General features: G+C 33.9%; 2 protein-coding genes across 2 annotated transcripts; one reads left to right on the plus strand and one right to left on the minus strand.

Annotated features, from left to right (window-relative positions):
• Positions 1 to 965: 965 nt before the first annotated feature.
• Positions 966 to 9861, minus strand: LOC107408675 (anaphase-promoting complex subunit 7-like). The gene is made up of 11 exons (XM_060812986.1): positions 8784 to 9861; positions 8005 to 8324; positions 7167 to 7321; positions 6660 to 6724; positions 6116 to 6321; positions 2690 to 2774; positions 2528 to 2587; positions 2404 to 2449; positions 2167 to 2219; positions 1545 to 1612; positions 966 to 1435 (listed from the first exon to the last, which is right to left on the minus strand). The coding sequence occupies exons 5-10, from the start codon at positions 6145 to 6147 to the stop codon at positions 1550 to 1552; spliced, it is 339 nt and encodes a 112-aa protein (XP_060668969.1). The 5' UTR covers positions 6148 to 6321; positions 6660 to 6724; positions 7167 to 7321; positions 8005 to 8324; positions 8784 to 9861; the 3' UTR covers positions 966 to 1435; positions 1545 to 1549.
• Positions 9862 to 15389: 5528 nt separating this feature from the next.
• LOC107409188 (uncharacterized) lies at positions 15390 to 17214 on the plus strand. The gene is made up of 3 exons (XM_060812739.1): positions 15390 to 15531; positions 16141 to 16482; positions 16562 to 17214. Exons 2-3 carry the CDS (start codon positions 16141 to 16143, stop codon positions 17081 to 17083), a joined length of 864 nt encoding a protein of 287 aa, XP_060668722.1. The 5' UTR covers positions 15390 to 15531; the 3' UTR covers positions 17084 to 17214.
• Positions 17215 to 18584: the final 1370 nt, after the last annotated feature.

Raw genomic sequence — 18584 nt, forward strand, 5'->3', positions numbered from 1 at the left:
AAAACGTTCAGCATCTTCACCCATTAATTGCACACATTGGAACGGCTCTGTGATGGGTAGAGCACGCATAAAGGCCGTGCAAACTATGTTTTCGAGTTCCCTAAGCCTACTTTTTCAATTCAGAAAACACACCATCAGTTTAGAGAGAGATAAGGTTTAGAAGACCTTTCCAATATCCCTGAGTGTATATTGAGTGTATAAGAGATAACGGCAATGGGGGAAGGTACGTTTTCAATCCAATTTTTTTAATTCCGCATTGATCTAATTGCCATATAGAATTGTTAAGCATGTTTAGATTAATATAGTTTTTTCTTACATATATAATATAGAATTGTTGAGCATGTTTAGATCAATATAGTTTTTTTTTACAGATATAATCTTAAAATGTTATCAAGAGTAAAAAGTACATTTTTTTAATCTCACAAGGACTGAGCTGTGTCCCAAATCTGCAGGACCCTCTCAGAATAATATCAGGCTGAAAGTAAGTAAATGGAATCTCTCTAAACTCCTTGTAAAACGGTAAATAAGAGAAAAACTCCATTTTTTTAATCTCACAAGGACCGAGCTGTGTCCCAAATCTGCAGGACCCTCTCAGAATAATATCAGGCTGAAAGTAAGTAAATGGAATCTCTCTAAACTCCTTGTAAAACGGTAAATAAGAGAAAAACTCCGTAATTTTTAAATAATTTTTACCTTTTATATGTTTCTTCTTCTTCTTCTTCTTCTTACAATGTACTTTAAAACTCCTTATCAAAAAAAACTTTAAAAAAATGTACTTTATTAGATCGCCAATTTGCACCATTCATGAGTATCCATAAAATGCCAAAGCTAGCTACTGAACTTTGGTAATTAACCCAAAATACATCTTCTTCTTCTTCTTTATTTATTTTTAATTTTTACTTTTATTTTTATTTTTATTATTTTTTCACATAGTAGGATCATAGATATACATATACACTATGAGGAGAACAGAAAGGGTACAAATTTCAAAAGAGAAGCAAAATGAAGGCTGAGAAAGCATCTTTTGTGTAAATATCCCCCCAACTTGCTGCCACAGTCTCACACAACACATCCAAAGAAGACCTTTCTCAAATGCAATTTACTCTCTCTCTCTCTCTCTCTCTCTCTCTCTCTCTCTCTCCGTATATGACTTCACAATATGACAACATCCTTTCCACCAATCCAAGTCTGCTTTCCAGCCAAAAACCCAGATAACAACAAATTCAGAAAAACAAACAAAATAAATATGAGTGACAGAGAGAGAGAGAGAGCCACAGCTGAATAAGTGTAACCTTCTTTACAAGTTTCAACTACTCAAGACACACATTTATAAATACATACAAAAGAGGGCAAAAAGAAAGAGAGAGAGGAAAAAAAAAAAAAATGTTGTTAGCACAGCTGCTTCCGCCCTCTTCATTGCTAAAAACAGGTTACCCTGAGGTTAAAATGGATTCTTGTTAGTACTGATATATTAACACATTATAATAGGTATTGAAATATATTCCATTAAGGAAACCTCTCAGATATAGAAACGTAGTTAATACCTTCATTATATAAGCTGGTATGTGCCCCTCATCAATCCTGATGCTCTGATCACAAACAAACAGAGGACCTGTAAAATATGTGATAAAAAAAGCAGTCAATCCAGCTTATTCTGAATTAACAATACCTTCTCGCACAAAGCTCCCCTCTCATCTTTCCTTTCCCACAGCACTGATAAAGCCACAAAAACTTCTGGCCTCGTAGGATCAGTAATCAGCAAATAATGGACTAGCTTGTTTAGCTTTGAAAAGACAGAATTTATCTTCAAAAGCATAGCATAATCATCCATATAAGTCACAACATATGGATCGATTCACCAAGCCTTCAACGACCATAAACTTGAAGTCTGAGACTACTCACATTTCTTCATATGGGTGAGGGAGAAAGAAAAGACTATCACTGTAACAATAATAAAGCCATTTCATTACCTTCTCAAAATTTATTATCTCCTCATCATTTTTCTCCAATAATTACTCCAACCTTCACAGATATAAGTAATACAAAAGTATACTAGTAAAGGTACTTTGGTCCCTCTCTTCCCATAACCAACATATTAGTAGAAATATTAGCAACACAAAACTATTTAGTATAGCAATCAAGCTTGGAAATATAACCATTTCTAACCTTTGCAATCTTCAGCAAAAAGTGTATATTATTAGGGAAACGTTGTAAACCACCTGCCAACGCAAAGAAATAATATACAAAACTGTAAGGACCTTGTTTACATCAGTCACATGTAAAAAGTAATTAACCAAGCAGGTAATGTTAACAGTTCAGAAGAAAACAAAGACAAATCCATGAAAAATCATCTTGGACTGAGACAAGTCTACTACAAATAAACTACAGATGGCATTTCTTTACCTTCATAATCATTCAAAGCAATACACCACTGGGCCTCGACATAGCACTGTGATGAAGTGAGATAATGTGTTAACATAAAGAATAAGTAACTTATGATAGATAAAATCTCTGCTATACTACTTACTTGAAGCCATCCACTTGAGTCAAAATAACCATATGGAGCCCTCTCACTTCTATTTGGAGTCTAAGGTGATAAACAGAAAAAAGAAGCCAATTAATATCATGAGTCAGAGAACAGAAACATGAATGTCAAATTATAAATAATGGTCATGCTTCATTAACAAACCTGCAGAAACAATGATATGATATCTTTGGCGTTAACTCCTAATTCTGCTAAAGCTATAATAGCCTCAATGACATTAGGACAATGCCTGAAAAAGACATAACAAAATCAAACAGCATTATTTCTAAAATGTCATATGCCAAAATAATAAAAATAGCACCCAAAAGACATAAAGGTATTACGCCCCCAAAAAAAAAAAAAAAGGAGAGGAAAATGGTAATTTGGTAATTTTAAAAATAAACAAGTTATATAAAGTTAAGGAATAAATGAAATATAAAATAAAACAATAGTTGCTTTGTCATTTTTGACAAACATAAAACATTCTTTATAACAAGTATCAGCAGAACGATTAATTCTAAAATATTGGTAAAGCTTTCCCATTAAAAGATTCATCTGCTAATTTCGCGCAATATGTGAAGTTTGCTCCATCAGAAAAGTAATTAGGGGCAAATGAGAAATTATTAACTCTTTTGAAGAAAGCAAGACAGATAAGAATGGAACAAAAACTTTCAATTTATCTTCATATAATGGTGCAACACCCCATACTGAGCTTGCTAGGCATATCTGTTAATCTATACGTTTTTCTTAAATTCAGGATCCAAAGGTAGGAAAGCTGTCCTAGGATTTTGAAGTGCTCCAAATCCAAATACGAACTTATGATGGTTATCTTGTTGAGTGTTGATGGTAACAAACTATAACAAGGCTGAAATTTGTGGAAATTAACAAATTTCAAGCTCTTCGAGCATTCTAATTTCTTAAGGCTTTCCAATAAGTCTGCAGGCCATGGAATCCACCATTGGCTTTTTGGATATATCAGATACTAAATGCAGTTTCTCTACATTTGGGCATTTGGTCCACGCTTTAGCAATAAGAAGCTTTATTTGCACTTCAAAAATAAATAAATAAATAGGCAAATAGGTGCCAATAATTAGACTGCCTTTCATAGGAAAATCATTCCAAGCACCCTTTCACAAGTGCCAAACGACCAACCATATAGAAACACTAATTCTATGCTTGAAGGTACTATATTATGTGATGAAAAATCAATCAAAAATAAAAATTTAGTCATCATATAATAATTCTAACTATCAAAGTAATAGTCTAATAAAAAAAAAGCATGCAATAAATCTGTAGAGTCCAAGAACTGACCCTTAATATTGTACATAGAAAAGATTCCATGGTACAGCTTCCTAAAATTTGTTTTAAATTTATCATTTGATTTGAAAATCTAAGTAAAATTTGTAATCTAATCTTATTTTCCTCTTTCATAAGAACAATTGTGTTGTAAAATTGCATTTCCATATAACTAGAGTTAAACTTCCTTAGCTTAACATAAGATTTTAAATTTTTAAATAGAACTTCCATTTCCCTATACCTAGTCAACTAAAAATGATCTGACACTAAGTAGAATATGGTTAACATATCATGTGCTATTAATTAAAAATTTCCTATATTTCTTGCATTTATCTGTCAAACTTCCAAGCGAGGTTATGAGGGATTCATTTTCGCATTCTTAAACTTAAGCAGAAGCATATTGATAGAAATTTCATTGCGAATAATGAACTAAGGAGGCTGTGTAAAGAATGAACTACATTTCCTAATAATAAAAAAAGGTAAAAATATGAACAAGAGTGACTGTGATAACTAGTGCAGGAAATAAGTTAAGGTAGTCATTTTAAGTCATTTAAACTCAAAGCATGAAAAACTGACAATTATTGTGCTGCAAAAGCTTTATATAAAACTTAAAGTTGCAGCTCAAATGTAAGAAAACAGAAATATCAATAAGAACAAAATGGTAACAATAATGGAAGTGATAGCATTAAGGCAGGATAGAGGGGAACCCAACACGTACGTAGAGAAGAAAAACTTATGTTGTCAGATGATTCATTCAAACTCTACATGAGACCTAACATTTACATCTGCTTAACATAAGTTCTTAATATCCAAAGACAAAAAAGGTACTGTAGTCTAGCAGCAAGACATTAGTATATGTCGTTGCTTCAATAAATTATATTCAAATACAATGGATATAGAAATATATGTTTACTAAACATAAAAGAAGAGCATTATAAGCTTCTGGCTTTAGTCATGTAAAGAAATTGGGATGCACAACTGCATTCAAGATCAGGCAGATTGGCTCAAATGACCAAATTTTACTAAAGCTATGCATTGGGGTATAATTGAGCCAAGCAGCATTCAAACACATAGGCTTGCAGGATTCATGAATTTCTAAGTCAAAATACTCGATACTCGACACAACATTCACATTTCCACAAAAGAAAAAAGGAAATATATATATACATATATATATATATATATATATATATAGAAGAAGAAGGAGAAAAAGAAGAAGTTTAACAGCATTCACGTTACCTTAAGAGAGTTTCCAAAGAAAACCTATTCCTAAGAAACACCAGTAAATCACCTTACAAGTTCGATCCAAAAAACAGGGCCTCACAATTCATACAAAATTAGCAAATGTAAATCTTACAAATAAGCAAGATCAAATCATTAACAAACAGAACAAAGAAGAAGTCATGGACTAGGAGAATCCAATTGCAGTTAACCTTCTCTGTACTTATTTCTCTTCCTTTCTCTCCTGCACATGAAATTCCCTCTCTTTTCCAGTACGCTTTATAAATTATAGACAATTTAAAAAATAGTGAGTTTTGTTTATTCCAACCCTTTGATTGAAGTTTCTATACGGTCTTTACATTTTCTTACGGATCACAATCATGCAGTCAAGATTTCCCCATGGTTATAAATTATTCAGATATCTGTTTCTCATACTGATTCTATAATCCCATTTGCGTGAAAATGAAAGAAGATTAACTAATAGCAAGCCTGGACTCCATAATTCCTTTGTTTACGTCTTGACTGAGATGCCTGAACATGTAATTGTAATTCACGACGTGCATTAAGGATTTCCGCAAAAAAAATTTCTTTTTCGCGTCTTGATATGGTTTATTTCCTCCTCTTCTAACCTTAACAGCCTCTGTATCAGACATTTTTACTTGATCGGCAATGTTCAGGAAATATATTACATAGTGTTGTGCACACACAAACGTACAGCCACCAAGTTAATTCATTTAGCATCTCACTATTTATTTTTATTTCAAAACCTCTTCAAGAAATAAAATATTTGTCTTACATATAAACTAATAGCTTCTGAAATTATAAACACTAATTTGCTAAAGAATGGCCTTTCTATAGAGTTTGCGAGACCAAAAACTTTCACAAAACAGTTTAATGTCAAATACAGAGACATGTGGCTCTAATTAATCAAGGAAATTAAGACTTGTAGCCCCACAATTCCACCAAGTAGCATGCGTCGTTACTCCAATATGTAAATCTAAAATCTAAAAACCAGATTCCCTTTCTGAGTATGAATTGTAGGCTTGAGTTTTAACAACTCATACACATACTAACCTCAGCATCCCTTTTCTTTCTAAATTGATCATCAACCTCTACAGCAAAAACATCTGCAAAACCATTAGTGGATGGTGCAATTGGATCATGCCTGGGTCAAACAATTGCCTGTCAGGATATGTACAGTTCGCACACAACCAATACTCTGAACTGACATCAGACCGGTACCTTCCTTTGCAATTCTTCAAGCTGCCAAAAAAGAAGTCCTTGCCCACAAGGACAGAACCAATGTCATCCCTCAGCGCAAGAAGTCAATAAACAAATACATAGAAGAGCTCCTGGAGCTACATAACTTAGTAAAGTCATAAATACAGGATATTTCACACAGAAGTCTTCCATCAATTCTTCAAGGAAATATTTTAGGTGTTTAAGGAAATTTTTTAAGCGTGCTGCAAGCAACAAAACACATTCACAAAAGGCTTTATTAGAAAATAAAATTTATATCCAGATTGGTGTGTCAAAATTTCTCTGCAAGTTATGAATTTTATGCCAATTAAGCGAATGAAGATAAGTGTTAAACCAATTCTAGTACACCAAGTGGTACCTTTAGTCCATAGAGCTCAAGCAACAACTTTGTCCGCATCTCCTCTCCTCTACTTTAAGGTAACTCTGATTCAAAAAACCATTAATACATAAGTGATATTTTTGGGAAGTTAATCAAGATCATAACAACAAAGTAATAACAGTAACATATACACAGCATAGAAAGAAGACATAAGGAACCATATAGAAAGCTTCCAACCTAACACTTGAATTAAGTAATAATTTTTTTCTGTTTGGTATTTTAATAAGTACAATAATAATTATGGTTTACTTCGCTCAAGACATGAAACTTAAAAGTAGAACTAATGTAATGAGAAAGGGTAGTTAAGTGTTCACACTGTAAAAAAACTCATCGTCTTGATTTTATGGCAACATCCTGTACCAAATTCATATTTTCATTAGTTTTCCAGAAAATTGCAAACATAAGACCAAAGTCCATTTAGATTACTGACAAAACTTACAGTAATCACGTACAGGACATGAATACAAAACACTTATGAAACGTCACCTTCAAGTTCATTTAACAATGCTGAATGTGGATATGATGACGATCGTCCTTGATTTTGTCAATTCAAAACCACACATACAGTTTGGCCGTTGCTTCAGCAACGCATCTTCAAGTTCTGTTGATAAATATCCTTCAGAAATATTTCCATTATCATTCTGTCGTGAATATTAAAACAACTATTAGAATTGCTACATTAGAAAAGACAAACTTGGTAATAAAAGGATAACTTTACACATCATTGCTTTCAATTAAAATATTTTACCACTTTTTCAGAAAAGAAAAATAAAACCTACCAAATTACTACAGAAAAATCCAAACATCTCAAACCACAAACGATACTTAATCTGATTAGTATGGCAGCTTAAAAATTATTACGTCAGCATAATACAACTATAGAATGACAAATTAGGAACAAGTGAAAATTATATCCACAAATCTGAAGCACTTGAAGTTCGTTCAAGATAACCTATTGCTATATTTTCAGAAACAAAAATAGAACATCCAATCCAATCCAAAACAAAGATTACCCGCAACAAGAGGCACAAAAAATAACAAAAAGAAACGATCATACCCACAGAAACCCATTAACGAAATTCCACATCTATTTCCTTATAAATCATTGCTGGAGAAAACGACGAACAAAAAGTCTCCAAATTTCAAAAAGTTTCACATAACACTGCATTTCCCAACTCCACAAAAGACCAAAAACACCAATTTCAAGCAAACAAAAAACCAAACCCAAATTTGCAATAACGCATGAACTAATATTCAACCCTGCCCCCACAAACCACCTCAAATTCCCAAGACCCAGAAGCCAAAATCGAAAAACAAATCATACCAAACCATTGTTATCATCTCCGTTGTAATAGATAGAAGAAGCGGTGTCGAAGAGGTCGGGAGGGAGAGGAAGGTTGAGGGCTTTGATGAGGGTCTTAGTCTTGTGGACGTGGTCGAAGGAGGTTTGCTGCTGGCTCTGGCCCTCGAGCTGAGCCATAGCCATGGCGGGAGAGAGGGAAAGGTAGGCAAAGCCAACGGTCACTTTTTAACGGCTATGTTGAAATAGAAAAGTTTTATCTGTGTTCATGTCTCATTATATGGCGCAAAACCAAATCCTCTCTTTGGCGCTCTCTCCATCACTCTGTTTTTACACGTTAAGGCCTAGTGGGGAAGAGCAGCGCCGAATTATTGAAAAAACATAATAATAATAAAATAAAAATAAAAAATAAAAAACCTCATTTCCATATGTGTTGAGGCCATTCGCGGCTCTAAGCCTCTATGCAATAATGGAACGACGAATATACCCCTGTAAGAATAACAAATGCCCATCTACCCAGTTATATATCCTTAATCCATATTACAAGTGAGAAGTTATACCATGTTTTGGTCCATTTTTACTGTTTAAAATGGTTCAAAAACAAGGATTAATTACTTTGCATACTAAATTTTTCTTTAAATACAATTGGATATCCTAATATATGTGATAATTTTAAATCAGTTCCTGCCGTTACCACATCGGTGTTGACAGAGGAGGGGCATAATAGTTATTTGACAGTCATTCCATAAAAAAACCACAAAAATTAGAAAAACGTAACCCTACAATACTGCGGGCTGTTTGACCTGGGTCCTTGCCGACACGTCTTCACCGTTTGCTGCTGATGGGGCACAATCCTCTGGTCCACCGAACCATCGCAATTGGCTTCCCAACCGCGCCACAAGCCCAACCACTGCCCTCTCGACGAAGACTCCGCCACCCCCCCCCCCCCCCCGGGGGGGCGGAAGACCGTACGGTACCCATAACTAGGAAAAGTTGGATGGTCTTCTGTTTACAGCTATCATCCTCACCCTCATCGTCTTCATCTTCCCCAACTTGCCGCACTTTGGCACCAACTGTACCTTCTCCAACGATGTCGTTTGGCTTGAGAATATCGAAAGAGTAAGCGAAGGCAGCATCGCAGGCTGCTTTCGAGTAGGAGTCGTCATCGGCAGTGACGTTCGAGGAGTTGAAGCTTTCAGAGCTTTCCATCTGGGAATTGGAAAGATGGAGAAGCTTATCGGAGATGGAATCGGAGGAAGCGACGATGAGGTTGAGATTCAGCATTGTTGGAGGTTATACCAGTGGGAAAGTGTTTGTACAGAGAGAGAGAGAGAGAGAGAGAGAGAGAGAGAGAGAGAGAGAGAATGGTGTTTGGTGGAGAAAAATGGGTGGGTGAGAGAATTGATATTTAGAATTGTTGGGTTTGAAGGAAATGAGACCCAGTTAGTGTCATGGAGCTAATTCAGCTCTAGCGAGAGAGAGAGAGAGAGAGAGAGAGAGAGGCAATAGGGGGGTGGTTTATTGTTTGATTTAAGAAAAGAGAAGGGAAAAGAGGAATGGAGAAGAGGCGATTACATCGCAAGCGAAGAGGAATTTCATATTGTTAGCTGGCTATGGGATTTCCATACAGACAGAGAGAGAGAGATAGAGAGAGATTGTTGTGTTGGTTGTGTGCTCGCTGATGGAGCAAAGAACAAGAGGAGGGCCATGGAGGGAGATGACAGGAGTGGGTCTACATTTTTCCTTTTTATTTTGCTTTTACTTCTTTAATTTGGCACGTGGCTCTCTCCTTTAATTTTCTAATTTTTATTTTTTTTTAATTTTTTTTATGGAATGACTATCCAATGATTATTATGTCCTTTTTCTGGTAAGGACCGATTTAAAATTATTACATACATCGAGATATCTAATTGTGTTTGAAAAAAACTCTATGCAATGTAATTAATCTCAAAAATAATTGTTTTCTTTGCATTTTGGCTTTGGTTTTGAGTTTTTCTTTTCTTAATTAAAATCATAAAACGACGTCATTTTATAGTTTGAAAACGCAAAATGTCATTTCTTCATCTAACACGTATCAACTTTTTGATACAATTTACATAAAAATTAGCCCATTAATTAGATAATTTATTACTATATTGCCATTGAATCTCTTTCAGTACGAAAAGCTTCTTTCACTTTTTTTTCACATATATTTTTTAATTGTTATATAACGTATCCAATTTGATTGTAAAATTGATATTAATATATCTTTAACCAAAACAATATAAATATTTTAATACAATAAAAAGCCTATATTTAATTTTTTTTTTCAACTGAACCATTTTTGTTTATTTAACTAACTAAAATTATAATAAATTTATATAATATAATTAAAAAATTAATACTATTCAAAAATTAAAATAATAAATTAATAAATATGTATCATTGATTAATTAAATATCTCAATTATGTATTTTATTTCCTTCTAAATTAGAATCTTTTATTTTTTTATTAAAATTTTATTTTATTTTTATTTCTACAATACTTTTTTTATTTTTTGTTATTAAATCATATTACTTTGGTAAATTTATTAGCAATTTATATTTTTTATTTTAACTTGAAATAAATGAATAACAATAAAATATTAATATTTTTATATTTTAAATATAAAATAAATTAACATTACTCAATTAAAAAATTTTAGAACTGGATTTGCAATTTTTAAAAGAATAGAATGGCAGTTTCGTAGTATAAACTAAACTCCATGACTTTTGTTTTAATTAAAATATGCTTTGGTTTTGTAAAAAGTAAAAGATACGTGATAGATGTAAGAAACGGCGAGTGTATGAGCGGGTGTCCAAATGAATGTAATTAGCACTTCTTTTTTTCTTTTTCTTTTTCTTTTTTAGTTTTCCAATTGTATAGTGCAGTTTTATTAAGTATGAAATAGAAATTTTATATTTTATCATGCACAAGTCTGATCTAAAATTTTCGGTCCCATGATATGGCTTCTCAGTACCAGTATTTGACTTGTGTTATAACAGCTCTCACTCATTGACATTATTTAATTTTAATGATAAAAAATCTGTAAAAGTTCAACTTTATAATAATTATTCATTATCTCCATTTGTTTGAAATTTATTTAATATTTTTGTACTATCATCTATAAATAATTATATATATTTGATGAATATGTCTAATATATATTTGATAAACCACTTTAGAACTAAAATCTTATATCGTTATCTTTGTTATATTTTTAAATAAAATATAAATTAAAAAGTATACACAACATTAGTAAATCCGATGCACATGGCCAAATCTAATATATATATATATATATATATATATATATATATATATATATATATATATATATGTGTGTGTGTGTGTGTGTGTGTGTGTGTAAAGTGGTTCTGTAGTCAAGGCGATCTTTGATCTTATTTGTTCGGGTCACAAATATAATTTCAAAAAGTATAATTTTGATTGTACTTGTTCGATTAAGCCTAATGATCTAGTTTAGAATCACAAGTTCCCTCCCAAAAACATGCTCCCACATGTTGAGAACATCTACCACAACATTCCTTTCCTTTTCTCTTCTCATCTGTTTCCACTGTTCTAACAACCTGCCAAGTTTGTCAAGCCCATGAATTATCAAAATCTGCAAAAGTAATAGCTCTTGCAAACATCAAAAAGCCCAACAAAAACAAATGAGAAGAAGGAATTCAGATTCTAGTTTTTGGCTAAGAACCTGTTTTTTCATTTTGCAAGAGTTAAAATATTCCACGCACTCATCTTCTTGTGTATATAATTCTTAGTTTGGACACAAAACCCAAGAAAAACAAACCCTTTTGTCTTTTTTCTTTAAATTGAAATCTCTTTTTTGTTTCTTTTAAGAGAATGAATGGATCTATAAAATTGTTATTTGAGTTTTCAAAAGAAACCGTTAGAAATCCAAGATCTCCTTGGATAAGAACACCAATGGTTTTGGCTATCGAATGGTCCTTTCTTCTTGCTGGAATAGTGGGAGATGGGTGTGGAAGAAAGAGAGCTCTAATGGTCTCTCTTTCTGGTTGGAATAGTGGGAGATGGGTGGAAAAAAACGATGGCTCTAGCTGTCGAACGGTTGGGCTGAACAACGATGGCTTTGGTTATCGAATGGTGGGAGATAGGTGGGAAAGGAAGGGAATAGGAGAAAAATGGCAATCTAATCTAAAGTGTTAATTTTAATTGAACAACCAATAAAATAAATATGTTTTTAATTCAGCTAGAGTAACAGTCAGGACAGTCTTGACCTTAGCACCATTCTATAGGTTGTGTTTGGTACGCAGGCTAGGTCCGAATTGGATAGGATAGGACAAGATAGACAAATATAGAATTGTCCAGTCGTATATTTGGTATAATTCTGGACTGAATGGTAAACTAGTTGACCAAAAAATAAGCTGCAAACTAATCTGAAGGAATGTAAATTGATGCGAATCCGTCCGTGCCTACACAACCGACAACCTGCTAGGTTGCTGACCCAATACAGATGAAGACCGAGCCGATCACTATGGCTCAAGTTAAGAGGTTTAGGGACAAATTTGCTGTCTTTATTCAAGGGGTAATTCATCTTCAAGAGCACTTGTCCATACCCGAAGATCCAAAATCTGTTTTGGGCATACAAGTGATGGAAGCCGATACGGACCCGAATAGCGGTTTTGGTGCATTTATGGAGTTCGGGCAGCAAGAAATGATTCCAACTATTTATGGATTCAATAAATATCACTAAGAGGTTATGGAAACAAGTCAAGATAGAAGTAAAACCAACTTGTACAGACAGCTTCAAAATTTGGCCGAAAATTGCTGTATCATTTACTTCTTTACTATATTTTTCTGAGTTGGATTTTTCTCTTTATTCCAAGCAAAGCCAACGTATGGGACTCCATAATAAGATTTTTCGGGATCCTAAAAAGCATATTGAAACTGAATTGGAGTTCAAATCGGTCAAAGATTAGTCAAAATCAACTTAGTCAAAAAGCTAGTATTTTAGTTTTCTAATTTGATTCTACTTCTTGTTTTAGAAAATTACCAAGATTTTTTGGATTTTCTTTATTTATTTGCTGTACAAATAAGTTTAGGAAAGTTATTATTTTAATATTTTCATTGTAAATTAATTAATTTCTAATTAAAAAAATAGAGGAATTAATTAATCCAAATTAGATTAGGAAATGAGGAGATTTTCAGTATATTAGGATTCTTCATTGCATGGTCAGTTTTTCCTTTTTGTTTTAGGGTTTTATTTTATTTTCTCTTAGCCTATAAAAGGGCTTGTTTTTTAGGATGAACATACCATTAATAATATTCAGAATTTATTTTGTGAGATTGAATTTCTCTTTATTCTTTTGAACACCTAAAACACCATTAGTGAATGAGTATTTTAATTTGACTTATCAATAGGATATCCATCACCTATTGTAGTTATATACCAAGGTTTCTAATCACAGGTTGGTTAGAGGTCAAGGTGACCATCAGAACTTGAACATAATTAGATCTGGGCTAATATAATACGAGTTTAGACACAGGTCGTCCTAGATTCGTATCATAAATGCAATTCCTTTCCTAATCAATCGCAAAATCTGAAGAATTTTATATTAAACTACCAAAAAAAAAAAAGCATTGAAAAAGAAGGTTTCTAGTATTTATCATTTTCCTTTCCACTTTCCTTGTTTTGCTTGCCAATCTCCTTAACATTTTCCTCATCTTCAATGGCTATCTCAGATGCCACAGTAGCAATCATAAGAGAGTTAAATTTCTCAGACTTCCCCGGCACAATCTCAATATGAAAGAAAGAGAGAAAGGTTTCAGCATCCAAATAAAATATACTATAGGAATTTTATGAAAAAACTGTTCATAAATTAGAACTACCAACTATGGACAACTGACCTTGGCCTGCTATACCACTGTGAAATAGTTCCATTGATCACAAACACCTATGCCTCCACCATCGCAATAGCAGACCACAACATAGTAAGAATTGCCAATGCGAAATAAGTAGGCACCCAACTATCTTGCTTCTACACACAAGTATATTCTCCCTTAGATTCCCGTGGCACAATCTTCCCATTCAACCTGGCAAATACCAAGAACACAACAATGGGCTCATAATAGACAACCAACCCCAATATCAAACAGGGCAGAACCACAAACAAACCCAAGTTCTTAGAAAGAGCATCAGACACAATCCTGATTATGCTCAGAGTCAACTCAATTCTATGCCGATTAGCCACGATTATCCACGAAAGAACCCCAATAACCAGAAACACAAAAACCAATGCCGAAATCCTATAAATCAATAGGAAGGAATTGCTACAGGACAAACTAACCATACAGGCCACGAACTAATAAACGTTGAAGAAAATGGGTATCAAAATGAAAAACAGAAGTGATGCAGAAATTCATACTCACAGGTTGTGTTTGTTCCTTGAAGAGATGCAGAGGTCCTATGAGAAACACAATCATTCATCGAGAAAGGGAGCTGCTTCAATTGTTGACACAATCCGGTGAGGAGTTGCTTCGAAAAAAGACACCAGCAAGGGAGAGAAGAGCTTCGGCGAGTTTGGGACGAAAGTGACCCAAGGGTAGCGACGGGTCTGATTTGGCCACTGTTTGGGACATCTTGTCTCCTTCTCAAAATGCTGTTACCAACCACCGGATTGGACACAGTCCTATCCTAACCTGTCCAATCCGGTGAAAGCAATATATTCTGTTCATTACTAAAATAAATAAATTACCACCTAATCCAAAAAATAAAATCATCTCAAAAAAATCCAAAAAATAACATAAAATAAAAAATAAAAATTACACTCGGTATAAGCCCGTTCATGCTGTTTGGCTTCTGGTAAAATTATTTAATGCAAGAAATGTCGTTTACTTCATAGAAAATTTAAAGTCAATTTTTTGGTTTTGTGAAAAAAAAAAAAAAAAGAAAAGAAAAAAAAAAGGCCCCACTTACATTGACATCAAAGCCAAGTATTGTTGGATACGATAGCAGAACTCAACAAACAGCTTCCATTTTTTTTTTTTTTTTTTTTTACATTTTCGGAAAAATATAAAATTATCGAAAGCGATGAACATTTGTGGAAATAGTGGAAATTTCTCCTGATTTCTATACTACGGCGTCGTTTAGCCTCTTCTAAAGGACTAATGAAAAATTAATAGCATCCTTTTTGCCTTAAAAAAGGTTTATTAAATAAGACACTTGAAAAATTGCCTCAGACAAAAATAAATAAATAAATAAATAAATAATTCTTAAAATCATTTCTGAAAAAACGAGTAATAATAATATTGTTATTATTTAATATAAAAAATAATAATAATAATATTTCTTAAATAATAATAATACTACTTAAATGAAAAAATTCCTCCTTCCATAAAGGATAAAACCTTAAGTCTTGCTCACACTCATAAATCTCTACCCTGTTTCCTCTTATCGCTCTCTCTCTTTCTCTCGCTCTCTCGCTTTCTTGCCCTCACGTTATCAACCTGGTAGTTCTCGCTCTCTCGCTTTCTTGCCCTCACGTTATCAACCTGGTAATTCTCTTTCTCTTTTTCAATGCTGTTTGATCTGCATTTTGTTTTTATGTCTAGCTTTGGATTCACTCTCTTGCCACGTCTGTCAAGCTTTTGATCTGTTCTTGCTGGTCTTTATCTTGTTTAGGTTTTAGCGCTTAAGAATTTTCGCTTTCATCTTAGGTTTTATTTCGTAAGCTTTGTTCTTTCTTGATTTTAGATTTTTCGCTTGGGGTTCATTTCGCTTTCTTTGCACAAAATTTTCAATGTTCTTGCTTGATTTTTAGATTTCTTTGCTTAGGTTTTTATAACTCTCTCATGCACAATCTTTCTGTCAATCTCTTGCTTGTCTTTGTCTTGTTTTTGATTTTTTGCTTAGTGTTTTATCTTAGTTTTATTTTAGAAAATTTATTTATTTATTTGTTCGCTGAACTGCTTTTTTCCTTTTTGAGTTTATTTTCTTAAAATAGGAAGATAATTTTGAAATTAGGGTTGATGCCTTTTGCGAAGGCTTTCTAGTCCGAAAGTTGTTAATAATTTTGAAATCATTGCTTTCCAATCTTAATGGGAAAGTAGAATTTGTGCTTTCTTTGTCTGCAGTGCTAACATGGGTATGTGAATTTAAATCAGATGGACGATTTTGATTTCAAACAAGCGGTGACAACTCTGAATCCTGTTATTAAAGAGGTTGTCAGTGCCCGTGTTGAGACAGAGTGTGTCTATGGAAACGTGCAGTTCGACAATGTGACAAAGGGTATTACCCAGACTATGTCGGATGATCTTCAAAGTGCCGAGGTTAAAAGGAGAAAGTGCGTTAGAATTATGGAAGATTATATGACTTCATTTGGTACTATGGGTATGAACCATCAAGAATGGTTTTTGGAAAGGCTAATGGTTATCAATCCTCCAAAGATTGATAACAGGGAAATTCGAAAGGCTGAACGTGAAAAGTATGATTTTTATGTTGTTGAGGTAATAGCTCTTCTAGTTCTGGGTGTTCGTATAAATTTCTTTATCAATACTGAATTCCTATGTGCCATCTTCTTTACAGGTAAACAGTGACGATGAGGTCGATGAGATGAGTCTGACTGCAACTTATAAGAATAAATATTTGTTTGAATCTAGCCTTTCTGAAGTGTATGATTATCCCCTTGCAAAAGGTTATACTGATTTGGAGACTTATAAGGTGAACTTGCAGTCTTTGATACGTGAGATGATTAAGGAAGAGTTTCCGTATGATGAATTTGCTCGACATGTTGTAAGGATCCTTTTAACTGATGGACCAATGGCGGGCAAGCTGCCTTTACTGGAACGACTACTGCAGTTTAAACAGCTTGCTTCTTGCATGACTGTTTTTGATGGTGTGAGGAAGAGACTTCTTGAGGATGTTCAGAGGAGAAAATTATTAGGAGGTAGAATGCTGTCTGGGGAAGCTCTCAAGGACTCTGAAGAGGGATTTGGAGATGAGGACTCAAAAGAAGTGTCTGAGAAAGCTGTTCAAGGGGAGGAGGACACTAAAGGTATAGCTGAGGATGCTGTTCAGGATAAGGACCAAGATAAAGGGGCAGCTTAGCAGCAGCTCAGCTTGTTAATAAATATTCTTCAGAAACATTTCCATGATCATCCTGTCGTGAATATTGAAACAAATATTAGAATTGCCACGTCAGAAAAGACAAACTTGGTAATAAAAAAGATACCTTTACATATCATGGCTTGCAATTGAAATATTTTACCAATTTTTCAGCAAAGAAAAATAAAATCTACCAAATTACTACAGAAAAATCCAAACATCTCAGACCACAAATTAAATTGAATCTGAATAATATGGCAGCTTAAAAATTATTACGCCAGCAGAATACAACTATAGAATGACAAATTAGAACAAGTGAAAATTATATCCACATATCCGAAGCACTTAAGTTCGTTCAAGATAAGCTAACGCTATATTTTCAAAAACAAACATAGAACATCCAATCCAATCCAAAACAAAGATTACCCGCGACAAGTGGCATAAAAAATAACAATACGAAACCATCAAACCCACAGAAATCCATCAACGAAATTCCCCATCTATTTGCTTAAAAATCATTGCTGGAGATAACGATGAACAAAAAGTCTCCAAATTTCAAAATGTTTAACATAACACTGCATTTCTGAACTCCACAAAAAACCAAAAACACACATTTCAACCAAACAAAGAGCCAAACCCAAATTTGCAAGAGCCCATGAACTAAAATTCAACCCTGGCCCCAACAAACCACCTCAAATTTCCAAGCCCCAAAACCCAAAAAACAAAAACAAATCATACCAAGCCATTCTTATCAGATCCATTGGAGTCCCCGCCATAAAAGGAGTCGCTAATGCCATCATCTCCGTTGTAATAGATAGAAGAACCGGTGTCGAAGAAGTCGGGAGGGAGAGGGAGGCCGAGGGCTTTGATGAGGATCTTAGTCTTGTGGACGTGGTAGAAGAAGGTTTGCTGCTGGCTCTGGCCCTCGAGCTGAGCCATAGCCATGGCCCGAGAGAGGGAAAGGAACGCAAACCCAACGGTCACTTTTTAACGGCTACTTGAAATAGAAAAGTTTTATCTGTGTTGTGCTTTCTATATATATATATATATATATCTCACTCCATGGCTGTTTGGTTTTTTTGTCTCACTCGGCCCAAAACCAAGCCGTTCATGAGTATTTTCACTGTATTTTTAAATACACCCACACTGTTTTTCGATGTATAATCCAATTCCTAGTTCTAAATACACTCCCACAATTCTAAAAGTACAACCCAAGAATTTTGTGCAGTGCATAGAGTAATTTTCTTTTCATTTATTAATACACCCAAAGAAAATTGTGGAGTGTATAAAGAATGTTCCTAATGTTCCTTAGAATTTATTGAGTAATACCCTTTCCAGTTCTGAATACACCTCACAATTTTGTGCCGTTCACGTAGCAATTTTCTTTGTGTTTCTACAGAGACCAAGTTATCGATGGTGGATACGTCCAAACGTGTAGAGTAATTTTAAATAAACTGCACAATTTTTCGTGGGTTCAAAGAGAATCTTCTTTCTGTTTCTATAT

The sequence above is a fragment of the Ziziphus jujuba genome, chromosome 11 (genome assembly GCF_031755915.1).
Source record: "Ziziphus jujuba cultivar Dongzao chromosome 11, ASM3175591v1".
NCBI classification, from domain to species: domain Eukaryota; kingdom Viridiplantae; phylum Streptophyta; class Magnoliopsida; order Rosales; family Rhamnaceae; genus Ziziphus; species Ziziphus jujuba.